We start from the raw sequence: 15998 nt of genomic DNA on the forward strand, positions 1-15998 counted from the left end.
TATTTTCYATGTTAACAACCTCCTACTCTTTTTTAACTGTGTCACAAACTGAACACAATATTCTCCCTGGTCATTAAATGAAGTGAAATAATTTTTGAACAAATCCTATATAAAACAGTCCAGTAAACAAAAAAAAAAAACATTTTCTGAAATTGCCTTTTGGGTTTTTTTTTTTTTTTTTTTTTTTTTTTTTTTTTTTTTTTTTTTTTTTTTTTTTTTTTTTTTTTTTTTTTTTTTATGGTTAAGTACAATGCCTAAAAGATTCAACTTCTTGCAATATTACCACATTATTCTCTAGATTATATAAGTTCTCTGTGAAATCCAGATCTTTTTCTATTGTATCTCTATTTTGTATGTGCATCTCATTTGTCCTTGCCCATTTAGGCTTGGCATGTTTCTTTTTAAAATTTAATTGGTTTTGTTCTACACTCTTTCTTCAGTTCATCTAGCTTGTTTTGAATTCTAATCTTCTCAATCATAGTGCTTGCTATAACTGTGAGTTGGAAACATACTCAGAAATCATAACTGTACTTACACTGTCATMAAAATTATTATTAAAATATTTTTTTCACAGCTTCACTGAAATCACGTAACAATTTAATGTGGAGGGAACCTCTGGAGGTCATGTAGYCCAACCCCTCTGCTCAAGCAGGGTCACCCAAAGCTGATTGCATAAAGGTGGATCTATTTCTGGATGTATTTCTAATATCTCCTAGGATGGAGATCCCACAGCCTCTCTGAGCAACTTTTTGCAGTACCAACTGAATTTCTTGTTGCATCTTATTGCACACTTATTGAACTGTAATAATGCCATCAAAACTAAATTTCTGTATTTTCTCTGAAAGACTTCTAAAATTCTTGTGAATGTTGGCACAGAACTATTTCCTCCCCTTTCCCTAAGCTACAAAAGCAGCTAACCTGTCAAAAAAGAAATTAAGTTGGTTTGACATAATCTTTTTTTATCAAATACAAATCATCTATTTCTTATCACTTTGTTTATCAGCTTGAAACTAGTATCTTTCAAGCCTGAAGATAAAATTAATGTCCTTGATCCTTCTGGCCCAATTTTTTTTTTTCTTCTCCATCCTTGCTTGGAAAAGTATGTGCCATTCTGATTTTTTTTTTTAAACTTCCTTACAGTTTTGAATTTTCAGATGTAGTTTACAGTGGAGTGTTCATTCATTCAGTACTTCACMAAAAAAACCCCACAAATACAACAAACAAACAACTAAGTAAACCCTACCCAAAACACATAACTAAGGAAGCTGAGAGATCAGGGAAATATAAGCGAGGCATGAAGCATTCTTTCCAAAAGAATATAGATTAATTATTTTTAACAAAACATGGATATTTTATCATTAGTTTTACTTAAAGAATATTTTAGGCACTTTATTAAYTTTTTTGCTTAGATGCATAAGAGTTAATCTACAATGTCTTGCATTAGCTGTGTTTGAAGTGTGATCAAAAGGCTGAACGACAGAAATTTAAGGAGGGGAATTAAMAAATTATCACATCCTTCACAGTACCTTTCACAGGTTACGTATTTATTTAAGCTATATAACAGGCATATTTTAGCATAATAGAATATTACTGCCATCTCATATTCAACTCTCTTCAGCTTATATTGAACCTTTTATTTCAAGCAAGATTAAGATCCTTCTGCTTTGCAGTGCAATGATTTAATTTATCATCAAAGTTATGACTATAACTGGAAGATTTTAAAGATAATTCCTAATAAGACAGGTATTTGAACTTGCAAAGAAAATATTCAAAAATTTTTCTTAAAATTTTTAATTGACTACCTTTTCTTTTACAAATGCAAGAAATGTGAAACAAATARAGGTTCTGCTGTGATATCTTTATAATTAGCAGCTTCTATAATKAAGCCTCCAAGGGCAATCAAAACATAATTTCAGTCTCCTTCATGTCAATGCATCCATTGGTCTTTCCACCTAGTTTTGTTCTTTGAAAATACTGACTTTATCTACTTAGTACTCCCATGTTASTAGTTATTGTAACTACCTTCCCTCTGCGATGTACACAATCATCCATACAGGGTAAAGGATCAAAGAAGGATGTATGCCTGACACAGAAATGCTTCAGGAGGCCCTGATGTGGACTAGCACAAAAAGAGAGACTCTGCAGCAAGTTCCAGTTGCATTACATGAACACATAGAAAACAAGGCAAAATGGAGATGGTTTTAGTTCTGTGAGAAATCTAGTGTGAGGAGAAAGGCAATATGAACAGTGAGACTGTGATTAACTTAAGAAGTCTTGTGGAGCAAATGCACTGACATAGGTGTGAAGTGTTTAGCAAGTTTTCTCTGTACAACTTTTTTTTACAATTTGGACGTTCAGGACAGGAATTGCCTTCAAAATTATTTTCCACAGCATTCTCCTGRAGGAAGTAACTTTTCATGGTTTGGGTAAGTGCAAATTTTGCTGAGTAAAAACCCGACAGGATGGCTGGACCCAGAGTGGTGGTGAATGAAGTTACATCCACTGGCAGYTGGTCACTTTGGTGTTCCCCAGGGCTCAGTACTGGGGCCTGTCCTGTTTAGTATCTTTATCAATGACCTAGACAAGGGAATTGAGGGCACCCTCAGCAAGTTGGGTGGGAGTGTTGATTTGTTGGAGGGCAGGAAGGCTCTGCAGAGGGATCTGGACAGGCTGGATYAGTGGGACAAGGCCAATTGTGTGAGGTTCAACAAGGCTGAGTACTGTGTCCTTGTCACAACAACCCCATGCAGAGCCGCAAGCTGCGGGCAGAGGGGCTGGAAAGATTCCTGTTGGAAAAGGACCTGAGGGTGCTCRTCCTCAGCCAGCTGAACATGAGACATCATGTTCCCAGGTRGCCAGGAAGGCCAGTGGCATCCTGGCCTGTATCCCAAACAGTAGAGCCAGCAGGACCAGGGAAACTATTGTGCCTCTGTACTCCACACTGGTGAGGCCACATCTTAAATACTGTGCTCAGTTTTGGGCCTCTCACTTCAAAAAAGATATTGAGGTGCTGCAATGAGTCTAGAGAAGAGCAATGAAGATGATGAAGCACCTAGAAAATATGTCCTATGTTGAGCGGTTTCTTTAGCCTGGAGGAGAGGAGGCTCAGTGGAGACCTCATTATTCTCTACAACTTCCTAAAAGAAGGTTGTAGTGAGGTGGGGGTCAGTCTCTTCTGCCATGTCTCAAATCAAAGGACAAGAGGCAATGGCCTTAAATTACGCCAGGAGGGGTTTAGATTAGATATTAGAAAAAAAAAAAAAACTTCACTGCAAGAGTGTTTAGGCATAGGAATAAGTTGCCCAGGGAAGACRTGAAGTCACTGACTCTGGAAGTGCCCAAGAGGCACCTGGAAGTGGCACTTGGGGATATGGCTTAGGGGTGACTAAGTTGGACTAGATGATCTAGGAGGTCTCTTCCAGSCTTGATGATTCTGTGATTCTATGATCTTCTCACTTGTGTCTAAGCAAAAAAATTTATACCATTCACCCTTTCACCCTTTAAAMTATTACTTCTACTGAAACAGAAAAATACTTCATTCAGGGAGTGAATCTGCTCTGACAGATGCTGTGAGACAAAATGTTTTAGCTTCACTATGACTTTAAAAATTATTAACTTTTATAMAATAGGCTATTTTTTTAATATTCTGTGGAGGGGAACTATATGTAAAAGAAGATGAAGATCATAGCTTTCTGTCATCTTTACTTGCTCAAGATCTAATCCTACTTCAAGCATTAAAGTGTACTTATGAATCTTAACTTTGGCATTTTATCAGACTACCTAGAGAAACAGCACTGAAATATTAGTGCCACACATGTCAGATATTAAATTTTTCAACAGAGGTAAGAATTGAATATATGAATACAGTTCTAAATATTTTTATAATTAGACCTTCCTCTTTAAGAATGTGTGGGGCAGATATTTTATTACTAACTGTTTTAATTTTTAACAGAAAAAAAAGATACCTGACAGAGGGCTTAAAATAAAACACAAACCTATAAATATTTAAGGACTATCTTCTTCAACATAACAACAACATTCAGATCCAATAAAAACAGGGAAAATCAGCCTCTGCAGGTAATTCATGCAGAAACCTATCTACTGTTCCTTGTCTTTGCATGATTTAGTGGCTTTCAAGTTAATCATACTATTAGCTATTCAGCCATTTCCAYCATCTCTTAACCAAAGTTGAAAGAAAGTCGGCAGAATTTCCAAATTTTGATGTGGCTATAAAATATGTTTGGGCACTCATTCCAGATTCAATATTACAGCAAATATACAGCAATCAGATTAGTTTTCAAATAAGAACAACTGATAAAAATGATGTTATTTGGCTGACACAACCACACTTAAGTAAACACATAAGCTCTCTCAGGTCAATAATTAAGTGAATGGCTGTACTATCATATAAAGACCAGTGGGACCTCASACCATTTAATATACATCATTTTATGCATTTAATTTAAAAGAAAATGCTATTATGATGATTCTGTAGCTCACATGGAGATATTGTTATTTATTTATTTGCATTTTRGTACCATCATAGATAAAGTGTCAAAATCTGCTCAGTACTGCAAAATGTGCTAAAACCAGAGAAAAAGAGAAAGTGAGAGAGAAGATGGGGGAAACCCAAAGAAACCAAAAAGGAAAAATATATGTTTTAGGGAAAGTTTCTAAAATTATTTTGCATTTGATTAAACAACTAGGTCCGTAAGTTCTCTGAATAACATAGAAGAACTCATGAAGAAAAWTTTTCCAAAATGAATAGTTTCAGAATTATCTGCCAGTACAACACAGAGTAAACCTAATTTCTTCTTACACAAATATAACTACTGAATTTTATTTGTTTGCTTATTTTCTAATTGAATGTTTTTTTTTGAAGATTAAATAAAAATCTGTTAAAGAAATACCAGACTTACTTTCATAGTGAATTAAGAAACCAACATTGGAACGACTGTTGTCTGTAGTGAACAGCAGATACATATAATTTCCAGTACTAATAAGGAACTGGGGTGCTTGTGTTCCATGGTATTCTCCAATTAATGGTGATGAACTTGCTGGCCCATCTCTGACTTCCAAAGTATCATAATTAACTTCAGTCTGGAATCTGAAAAGGAATATGCAAGTCAGCTGGTAGTCAGACAAAATGTATTATTTTAACTGTTAGAAATACAACCCACTTATAACTGATCAAGAAAACCATATATTAAAAAATTACACCTCTACAGATACATCCATTTCCTATTGACAATAACCGTTAAAGGTTTCATGCATCGTTTTCCTTGCTTTGTTTTGTGGTATCATATAAAATTCACACGGGATGCAGCATACTTCAGATCAACWACATGACTGACCTTCAAAACAATATTTAGTGGGAAATCTGGGTATAAAAATGTTATTTGTCTGAAGCAAGACTGTATTATGAAGATCCAAGATATTTTTTGCCCTCAGATTAAAAAATAGTTAGACATCCTAGGAACATCTTCAATAATATTTCATTATTTCATCTCAATAATTTCATTATTTGATATTTGTTATTTGGCAAAAGCTGTTTTATGCATAGTCAACTGTTTCATTTTTTTTTTTATCCAAAGATTTTATTCTAACATAGCTTGCTAATTTACTTTTACATAATAATTTTTGCCCTATGAAATAAAGCTGTACAAAAATATTAGATTTAAAACAAGCCTTCCTTTGAAATTTGTTGCATTTATAATAAGCATAACTTCTTAGTTTACTTCAATGTCTCAAAAAACAAGTAATATAGACAAGAATGGAAAGTAAGGAGACTAACGATGGTTAATTTACAAGAAAAAATAAAATCAACAGCAGAGTCAATGTGTCCGTCATTCACTAAATCACATCACATTTCTCCTGTTCATAATGGATATCTATKTGTGCAGTCATCTGCTGCTAGTTCTTAAATCAAACAGCACAATTCTGCTCTTTCTCTAGATGAGCTTGAACTGCCACTTTTTACATCAGACACTTTTCAAGACAGATTCTTKATATGATTCTTGACAGATTCTGATATGCTGTAGCATCTAAACCAAACACACATAAATTCCCCTGTCAATGAAGTTTGTGCTATTACACGGATATCTACACTGGTCTAAATGTATTTGCATGCAAACTCAGTATTCTTATTTTCATCTTTCAGAAATGCATATGTTCTGAGATTTTTCTTTTCTGTTCCCATAGGGCTTATTAGTTCAACTTCCGAGAGCAACCAAAGTCCCTCAGCTATACAATAATGTTTTTCAAAGTGAATGCCCTTAGCTGCCCTGCCAATATGGGACACGTTACTGGGTCTAGAGATAAGAAACTGTTTTCTTGTAATTAAAGAAAACTGCAAAATATTAAACACTCAATAAAAGGGTATGTGACATTCCTTCAATGTGTAAATAAACTTTATACTTCATTAGGCAATCATGACAGAATCACCAAGCTCCCCATCCAGGCCATTATATTTTACAGACCAAATAGCATTGGTCTTGTAAAAATATCTTCACAAACACATCAGTATTKGTACCACCAAGTTCAGTTTTAGCAAGTATTTAGTATTCATTCTAATTCTTCTCTCGTGGTTCCCTGGAAACAAAAGCACAGTCGAAAGTGAAAAAGCTTTTGCTTTGCTATCAGAGCTAATKGCTGCTGGGAAACTGAATTAGGCACTTCATATCATTCCTTTCTCTTCACACAAAAAACTCTAGATTYATGGTGCTATCTTCTCTATTTGGATATGCTGGATGAAATCCAGATGATTGCTTTTACTGCTCTCTATCCACTCTGACAGTGGAATACAGGGCTTGCAGGTTTGCTAATACATTAAGCATTTTCAGGACCCATTTCTGGCAGTGAGATCAGCTAGCATGGAATGCCCTACATCCATATTATTAAATATATCCTTTAGCCTCTCAAAGAAGGAGATACTATTCAAATTTCCTATTATGAATGGTTGTTTACCCACACTAAGTCCTGGTCATTCTTTATAATTATTTGGGAGAATGCTGGCTGAGAAACTCAAGAAGCATGTTGAAGATTATTTCAACAATAAATTGTATAAACACATGAGTTCTTGTGTCTGGAAAGTCTCACTGATTCTATTTYATTTACCAAAACAGACAGTTACAGAGGGCATCACTAAAGTACTTGACAGTTTTTCAGTATCTTTCCATAATTTCAGAGATGATACATTGATTTTCCTGCAGCAGAATGATGAAAACAGACTGATGCTGCTAGGCTGGTTTAAATACTTTATTTGTACTCATAATGAATAGACTCAAGATCAATAATTCAATAGTTCAATTATTTTGACAGTTTTGTTTGTGAGAGAAACTAATTAGGAATAAAGTGCTCTCAGCCAGCAACTGCAGTTTTCTTAGCACGCCAATAGATAGCAAACCCTTGYTGGAGACAAAACATAAAACAACTCTTACAGCATTTGCTACCGTGAAAATGATCTTTATTCCCTGTAGGTTCTTGCTCATGTCAAACTCAGATAGGAATTTATAATTCACTTGTCTGGTTTTGAGGGTTTAAGGAAATGAGTTGTTTTTGAATTGGGTTGGGTTTTTTGTTCTTTTTTTATTTCCAGGCTTTGCATTTTCCCTAAAGTGATAAATAAGACAATTTGTTATTGGAAGTTCTTCATAGCTACTGAAAGTACCTAATTAAAATTTACTTTTTGTGTTTTTAGTTTATCTTAATGCTTATTAGCTTACTTACATTAGTAAGGAGGTAGGATATTCTCAAAATGCACGTAGATTATTTTTTAGAGTCTTAAAGAATGCTAYGTTACACTATTCTTCATATAATTATGTAAGTTTTGGATAAAAATATTAGTTGTATAAATTATCAAATGATTTTTTCATCRATATTCAAAGCACCAAAGATCTTCAAGTCAGCAGTTACCCTTCTACTCCTTTCCTCATGACTTGAACCAATTAGATTTTACTTCTCTCTTACCCTTCCAAGTACTAGGCACAATCAGAAACACAAAACGTTTCGTTTCAATCATCATATGGTCACAAAGTTATTTGCTGCTACTTCTGGAAAGTTTCTAAGGACTCTGGAAAGGAACATTTGTCTAGCAACATGAAAGCTTCATTAGCTYGAGAGTGAGATAATTTACATTATTAATATCACATTTGTACAAAGCTTCGTTCTGTTAGCTGTGTCTTTGATGTAAGTCATATAGTAAAGTATAAAAGGGCTTCATTTTAGACAAACTTGACAAAATATTTGACAAAAATATTTTATTTGTTGATTAATTGACAAAATCAATTACTGATTTCTAATTTGATAATGTTATATCAGACAGCAAAATCAGTTTTTCTTGTAAGCAATAAAAAGGTTTTCCATGGAATTTTTAAACTGGGGTAACAAAGCCTTCATGTTGACAAAAGAAAAAAAATACTGGAAAAGAAGGGTTATTCTATTATTAACAAGTGTAATACTTTTAATAAAATTTATATTATGATTTTCTAAGCCTGCTAGAAAAGCTCCATGATCCTCCAAAGAAAATAGGGAAACGTTCCTTCTTTGTCTACCAAAACCAATATGCTTAATGGTAATATTGTTTTGCAGTTGAAACAATTAGGGAATTGATGACAAAAAGAAGTAGATTAATGGTGTATCTGCTGTATTTCAAAAATCATATGTGATCAGAATTCTCCAATCTGTATGAGGGTAAACTCTAAGTTCTTGACAATTACATTGCAGTTCCATTTGTACACAAAACTCTAGAATTCTGTTAATGGAATTTGTGTGTTCATCTGCCTAAAATTCAGCAAATTTAGTTATTTAACTGCACCATATGTCACAGAAGCCTATGTATCTTATTCATTTTCTCAGAAATATTGTCATCACACTGTTAAGGTCATAGGCATTCAAATATCTGCAACTTCAGGCAATACATTCCCTTTTATAAAATTTAAAAGCTCCATCTTATAACTAATATTGCTATTTTTATTTAGGAAGATATCCCTGAACCTCAGGCTTCCGATCATTAATTAAAAAAAAATTAAAAAAAAAAAAACTTGCAAGTATATATAAACTTATAAATACTACAGAGTCTTTAATGAGAAAAAAAGCCAGCATCTGAAAATTCTGGAACTTCCTGCTGAATACAATGGAAGCACACAACTCTTAGTTGAAAAACTGTTTATAAACAGTTCCCATTTTCCTCTGCTATTTGTCATTCTCTCCTTTGTCCCCAACATTAATGTATTTATAATAACAATACAAAATATGACTGGAAAAGGATATGGTAAACAATATACAAACTATTAAAATCTTCTCCCCTGCATTGCATTTTGTGCTTCTWATAATGTTCACAAAAATCTTCTATTTATGTGTTTGTTTTTATTTTGATTCCTCGACAAAGTTAYCAAATGTTAGCAGCTCAGTGACCAGTGTAAGTTCAAAACACGTTGCTTTACATGTCAAGATAGAATTCTTTTTTTAAATATATGATTCAGTTTCCATTTACTTAATCTACCTGCAATTTGATTGCCCAGAYATGCAGTCTTGTGAGAATCTTCATCAATTCATCAGTCATAGTTTGTTTTTAATATCCTAGATAGGTTAKCATTAGTCTAATTTGCTCCAATTTAAGATAATTTCTGGCCATGATGAACAGTTTTGAATGTAGTAGAGATCTCTACAGAAAACCCAGGATTCCACTGTGAGACTTTCATCAACTACTAATTATGTTTTATTCATACAATATCCCTTCTTATATTAAAATGATGCTCAGTCTTTTAGTAGCTCTTTGCAGGGTGAAATGCAAAACACAAAACTTGCATTGTGAAGATCCAGATGTGAGAGATTAAAATGGTTATTGGCTTAAAMATTGATAAAATCATTGGAGAATTTTTGCCCACTATAACAAATTGCAAAGGAGCAGCTGATCATCTGTAATGATGGCATCCCCAAATATGCCTAACTGGAATTTGGACTGTGATGGGAACTTGAGACAAGATGAAAGAGGAACTGATGTCCAAGGTCTGGGAATGTATCCACAAGTGATAGTGGAATCACTGGATCACAGAGACTGGATTAAACATTCAGGGGGCAAGCTGCTGATGTGCCAAGTGCCMACCCAGGTGCAGACCTGCCACCTCAGGCTACAGATGGGTGTTGAGTGAGATAAGGAAAGAGGCAAACACTGTGAGGCCTCCACTGTCTCTTTGTCAGTACTCAAGTGAACTAAACTGTGATAACTGCCCTGCAGGGGAAGTGCCAGGGCATTCACACACAGCCTGRATGTGTAATCTGCTGATGGGCCATAATGGTCATAAATTACTCAACTACAGGACCAAATAGGCAGATGCTCCAAGTGCCCCAYAATCAACATTATTACATCATCCAATGTGAAACTCCCCATCCCAGGGGAGATACCTGAGAGTTCCCACCTGTGTCTCAGTGAACCATGCCTTGTTTCTCACAGGACTACTTAAAACTAAACTATATGGCTAAGGGTGACTGGAGGACCATCGCTGAACTCTGACAGGATTGGTGCCATGACCATTTCCCTTGTGAGTTTGCTCCAATGGCTGACCACCCTTTCAGAAGGACCTTTTCTTTATGTTCAATCTGAACTTCCCCTGAGACAGAGTCATTTCATTTCCTCTTGTCCYGCTGCTGGTCACCAGAGAGAGCAGATCAGCACCTCCCACTCCACTGCCCCCCTGACTAAGGTGCAGATTGTCATGAAGTCATCCCGTAGCCTTTCCCAAGCTCAATAAATCAAGTGAACTCTGACACTTCTCTTAAGTCTTGCGCTTGAGACCTCTCACCATTTTGGTCAACCTCTGCACACATTCTAATAGYTGGATATTATTCTTACACTGAGGCACCCAAAGCTTCGTGCAGTACTCAGGTGATGCCACAGCAGGATAGTGCAGAACAGGAYAGACACCTCCCTTGACCAGCTTGCTGTGCTGTGCTTGGTACACCCCAGAAGATGGTTCAYTTTTTCAGCTTCCAGGGCACACTTTTGATTCCTATTCAACTTGCCACTAACCCRGTTCCCAAGACCTCTTTCCATAGGGCTCCGCTCCAGCCTTTCCAGTGTTATAATAAAGACAATGTAAATACACTAGAAAGCTTTAATTGCCATCTTGAAGGAATAGTACTGGGAGTGTTGCAATCAAGTTCCATTTTGTGGTTTGGGTTCTTTCAGAACATTTTTATTCTTCAATAGTAAAACAAATAATTATGCTCAGACCTTGCTTCTTGTTTGACTTTATGATTCTCACCTGTCAAAAGTGATCTTAATGGAATGTCCTGGTCTTGCTTCAATCACCCATTCACAATTAAGTGAGTCCTTGTAATATCCTGGCCACCCTGGTGGCAAGATAACACCACTCGATGCTGTCAAATGTCCACCACATGGTGCTGAAAGAAAAAAACAAAAACATGTCTATTTGTAACATAGATAGTATTTCTAACATATTATATATTCAAAGAACTTGCAAATATCAAATTTAAATGCATCAAAAAATAAGCTCAATATCATTTTAATAGTTTAACACAATGTTATGAGCACTTTGTTTTCTTCAGACTCATAAGGCCTGCAATGAATCTTATCAGGACATTACTCTATACACATTTTAACACACAGAGAATSACACTTTAACCTGCCAGCCTTCCTTCTGTTGGAAAGTACAGTATCTTATTAAAAATGATACTGTCTGATTAATTTGTAGATCCAATATGATTCCATATTTACATGGAAACATCAGACTAATTGTTCCAAGTAATTATTGTCATTGTAGTGTGCCACCTTCTTGAGTAATCACTGAGTTCAGTGGAACTTGTAGTTGTGAATATTCCGTTGGATCACAAAATGGTTTAATTTGAAAGAGATGCCTGGAAACCACCTAGTCCACTTCCTGCTCAATACAACAGATTGCATAGAACCATGTCCAGGCATGATCATGCTCTTCCTCCAAAGTCAGGCACTCCCCAGAGTTTCATGGATCYGTCATTTACCCTCAGCACAGTTCTCCTGCCTCTCTGCCGAGGTCCCTCTGAACAGCAGCACAAACATCTGGTACATCCAGTTTCGTTCCACACACTTCCTCCAGTTTTACACCATCTGCAGACTTGCTTAGAGTGCACTCTGCCTTAAATTCAGTTCACTACTGATGATTTTAAACAGTATCGGATATGGGATTGACCCCTGGGCTACACCACTAAGAACCAGCCTCTGGTTTGACCTTGTGACATTGACTATAATTCTATGGGCCAAATAGTACAGGCAGTTTTCAGTCCACTATGCTGTTCACTTCTCTAGACCTTACTTCCACTGGTTTCTCATGGAGAATTTGCATGTCACTGTGCCAAACACTTTGCTAAAACTGAAATAAAAAATATCCATTATTCTCCCCTCATCCATCAGACAGTTTGTCTTAACGCGGAAGGCTGTTAGGTCAGTCAGGCATAATTTCCTCTTCATAAATCCATGTTGACTACTCCCAGTCACCATAGATTTCTTCATTTTGTTCTAGTTTTGGTCAGGACAGAGTTAATCTTCTCACAGTAGCCACAAGAGAGAGGAGATTGGAGCTGTGTGGGCACACCTGGGTTGTTTATTCTATACCACTCACACCATCTCTGGTGGTCAGAAGCCAGGGGTTTCACTTCCAAGAAGTGGGTGTGACATTGGGTGGAGGAAAAATATGAGTACAGAGAATCTAGAGGGGCATTTTGTCTTTGTCTCAGTGACCAAGCCCAGAGCCTGGTTGGGTTGGTTGGTCAGACAGTCGATGAGGACTTTTTGGTATGTAAATCACCCTCTCTTGTCTACTTTTGTTATTAATATTGTGGTTCTCACTGTCTTCTTGTTTTCAGCAAATTGTTCTTAACTCAGTATGTCTGCCTTTTGTCTCCCTCTCACCGGAGCCTGTGGAGGGGAAGGGAGAAGCTGCTTGGGGCTTATTTCCAGCTGGGTTTAAACCACTGCACATTGTTTGGAAATGGTTTTGAGGAATATYGCTGCATCACCTTTCCCAGTGATAGAGATGAGACCTGTAGCTCTTCAGATCTTCCCTCTTGCCCTTCTTCAAGATTGGAATTTGCTTTCTTCCAATCCTCAGGGATCTCTCTGGTTTATATCAGCTTCCCAAGATATTGAGTGACTTTGCAATGTCATTGGATGGCTTCTTCAGAATTCATAGATGCATCCCATCAGGCCCATTCTTGTATGTCAATTTTTTTTTAATGTTCTCTAACCTGTTCCTCCTCCATAAAAAGTTAAAAAACAATGTATTTCAAGAGGGCTATGAAAATAACAGGGCTAGACAGGGAGCATTTTTTGGAGCAAAATCAAAGGACTTTGGAGCAGGATTAAACAACAGCAGAAATGACAGAACAAATTTAGGAAAACATGAGTCCCTTAAAAATTTAAGATGTCATGGCACAGGGCTTTGGAATGTTATGTTTTACCAAAGGCTATGGCACAGTCTAACACACAAACAATTTCAAGGTCAGGTAAATTTAACGTAGCATCATTTATACTGTTTTCAGGAAGTCAGTTGACATCATTATGAGAAAATGTCATATTTCAGTGCAAGAAATCTTGCTAATGTTCTTCTWTTTCTCTAAGTAGTGACCTATTATGCCATATAGAAATGGATGGAAACATGAATTTGTGAGTTGTAAATTAATATATCTAATTTTGTTTCAGTATTTTTAACAACATAAAAAACTAATCAGAAAGGTGATTTGATTTTGCTTATGRCCTGCACTTGTCTCTAAGAATTTTTTCCACATTTGAGTGGGATATAAAAACCTACAAGTCCTGAAACACTCTGAATTTTCTCTGAAGCAAAATSAAAGGCCAGCCAAATGGCATTTACCTTACATGTGTGTAGTTGATGAAGAAATATTATTCTGCAGTCTTTTTTTAAATTAAATTTCATCATATTAAGAACAATCATAAAACTGTTGATCCTCACCTGACTATAACACTTCATGTACATCACTTACTTCATGTATTTCAGGCATTGATTAAAGAAACTGTTGTGTATACAAAGACACAGGGCAGAGCAACAACAAAAACCCAACAGTTGTTCAGAAATCTGAGACAACTAAAAGCAAACTAAATCATGTTTAGATGCTTAGTCCATACTATAGTCCAAGCCCAGAAACAACTTCACTTATCAAGAATCCACATCAGAAAGGAACATATCCTGAAGGTAACTACTTCCTTCTATAAAAGAAATAAAGAGCAAAATCTAAAAAAAAAAAAAGAAATCCCCATAACCAGTCTATTATTTTAATCCTTTCCTCATTAAAAACTAAATAAACCTTCCACAAGTTCAAAGAAAGGATAACTGAGTGGTACCTATATACTTTCTGAAAAATTAAATTCTGTAATTTTCTCTCTTTTTTCCTTCAAAGTGCTCATCTTGGGTCTTTTATGCATTTTCAAAAATAAAATTACACAACGATTACACTGAATCTTTACCAATCCTGTCTAGAGTTTCAAATTGAGAAAAAAGTCTAATGAAAAAAATACCCTGCTTTGGAGCAGGCAGGGTTTGCTCTAAGAATAAAAAAAAMCAAAACCCTGCTCCACTATGTAACRTGCTTGAATCAGGATAAGGAATCTTGCTAGTACAACATCTAGGCTCACATAAACTATTTTTAGTAGACTACAAATATGGGAGGGGGGTTCAGTATTTCTAAATTTTCTTTGATATGCATTCTTTTGAGAGGTGAGTTCTCAAATTGCCCAAATAAAAAAAAAAAAAACAAAAAAAAAACCCAAAAACAACAACAACAACAACAACAACAACAACAAAAAAACCCAAAAAAACAAAAAAACAAACCATGAAAGTAATTTGATCCAGATCCTTAAGTAATCGTAATGACACTGAAATGAAGGGAAACGTGAGAATTACACCGATTAGAAGATTTGGATTGGATTCTCAAACAATCTTTTAATTTGGAGTCTGTCTATGTATCTATTGTTTAAGAGAAGGTATACATTTTGAATATAACTTTTAAAAAACCTAATTTAGTCATTTATTAAACATATTAACATATATTAAACTCTTCTGCCTTACCTTTATGACCCATCACATCAAAGCATCAAAGAATTATTTTTATTATATTTCATTCTAAAGAAAGATTTAAACCTAAGTGTGTTTATTCTTCTAAGAAAGAACAAGCAAATACATTTGAAAATTTTTGGGAATATCATGGATATTAAACATAGCTCTGGTTTTCACTATATCTCTGAGGAATAAGTGTACTGTAAGTTATAATATCACATACAGAAATTCAGATATACATTAATTTGGAGAAAATTCAAGGGGTAAATTCAAGGGGTAAATTCAAGGGGTAAAAGACCTTTTAAATAGAAGTTTTATTTACTTTCTGTGTGGTAGTTAACTTCAGTGTGCTACAGCCAAAACTGTTATAGTAGTTATAATTCACAACCAAGTAATAATGTGACAATCAGAACTTGAAAACAATAGGAACCAGATTTTTAGAATGTTAATTTATTCCAAGAATATAAAAGCAAGCTATCTTGTTTCTATTACTGCACTCTCATTTGACTGGAAGAATGTTAAGATGAATCAATAACTTCAGGTAAAGCAGTCTTATTTATGTGCAAAATGCAAAAAGTAAGCTAAATTTGAATAGTGTCATTATTCAAACTGCAAGTGCAAGGTAAAGATGTGCCCTTACCTTCACAACGTGGGACAGTGGAGCTCCATACTACGTTTCCATCTTGCATAATACAGGTTATGGATTCAGAGCCTTGAGTCTTCACAAAGCCATCATCACAGTGAAAGGAAACAGAGCTTCCCAGAAGGAATCTGTCTCCAAAGCGYCTCCCATTTATAGGAATGCCTGGATCATGGCACTCATTCTGACCAAAGGCTGATAAAAACAGTAATATTATTAGTAATAAAGCCAACAATAATAGGAATAATAACAACTTTCCCTTTAAACTTTGTGTCCTTTTTTTTTTTTTG

At 35.3% G+C, this 15998-nt stretch overlaps 1 protein-coding gene across 1 annotated transcript in view; it reads right to left on the bottom strand.

Moving 5' to 3' along the window:
* The window catches only part of CSMD1 (CUB and Sushi multiple domains 1), a gene marked incomplete at its 5' end in the record, with an annotated part of 494218 nt that overhangs the window by 215395 nt on the left and 262825 nt on the right, over window positions 1-15998 (bottom strand). Inside the window, 3 exons of the mRNA XM_057371364.1 lie at window positions 4920-5107; window positions 11265-11403; window positions 15709-15903. Coding sequence (XP_057227347.1) covers window positions 4920-5107; window positions 11265-11403; window positions 15709-15903 — 522 coding nt within the window. The remainder of the gene's footprint in view (window positions 1-4919; window positions 5108-11264; window positions 11404-15708; window positions 15904-15998) is intronic.

The sequence above is a fragment of the Malurus melanocephalus genome, unplaced genomic scaffold (genome assembly GCF_030028575.1).
Source record: "Malurus melanocephalus ecotype Western Australia unplaced genomic scaffold, MMel_1.1 scaffold_6, whole genome shotgun sequence".
Lineage (NCBI taxonomy): Eukaryota > Metazoa > Chordata > Aves > Passeriformes > Maluridae > Malurus > Malurus melanocephalus.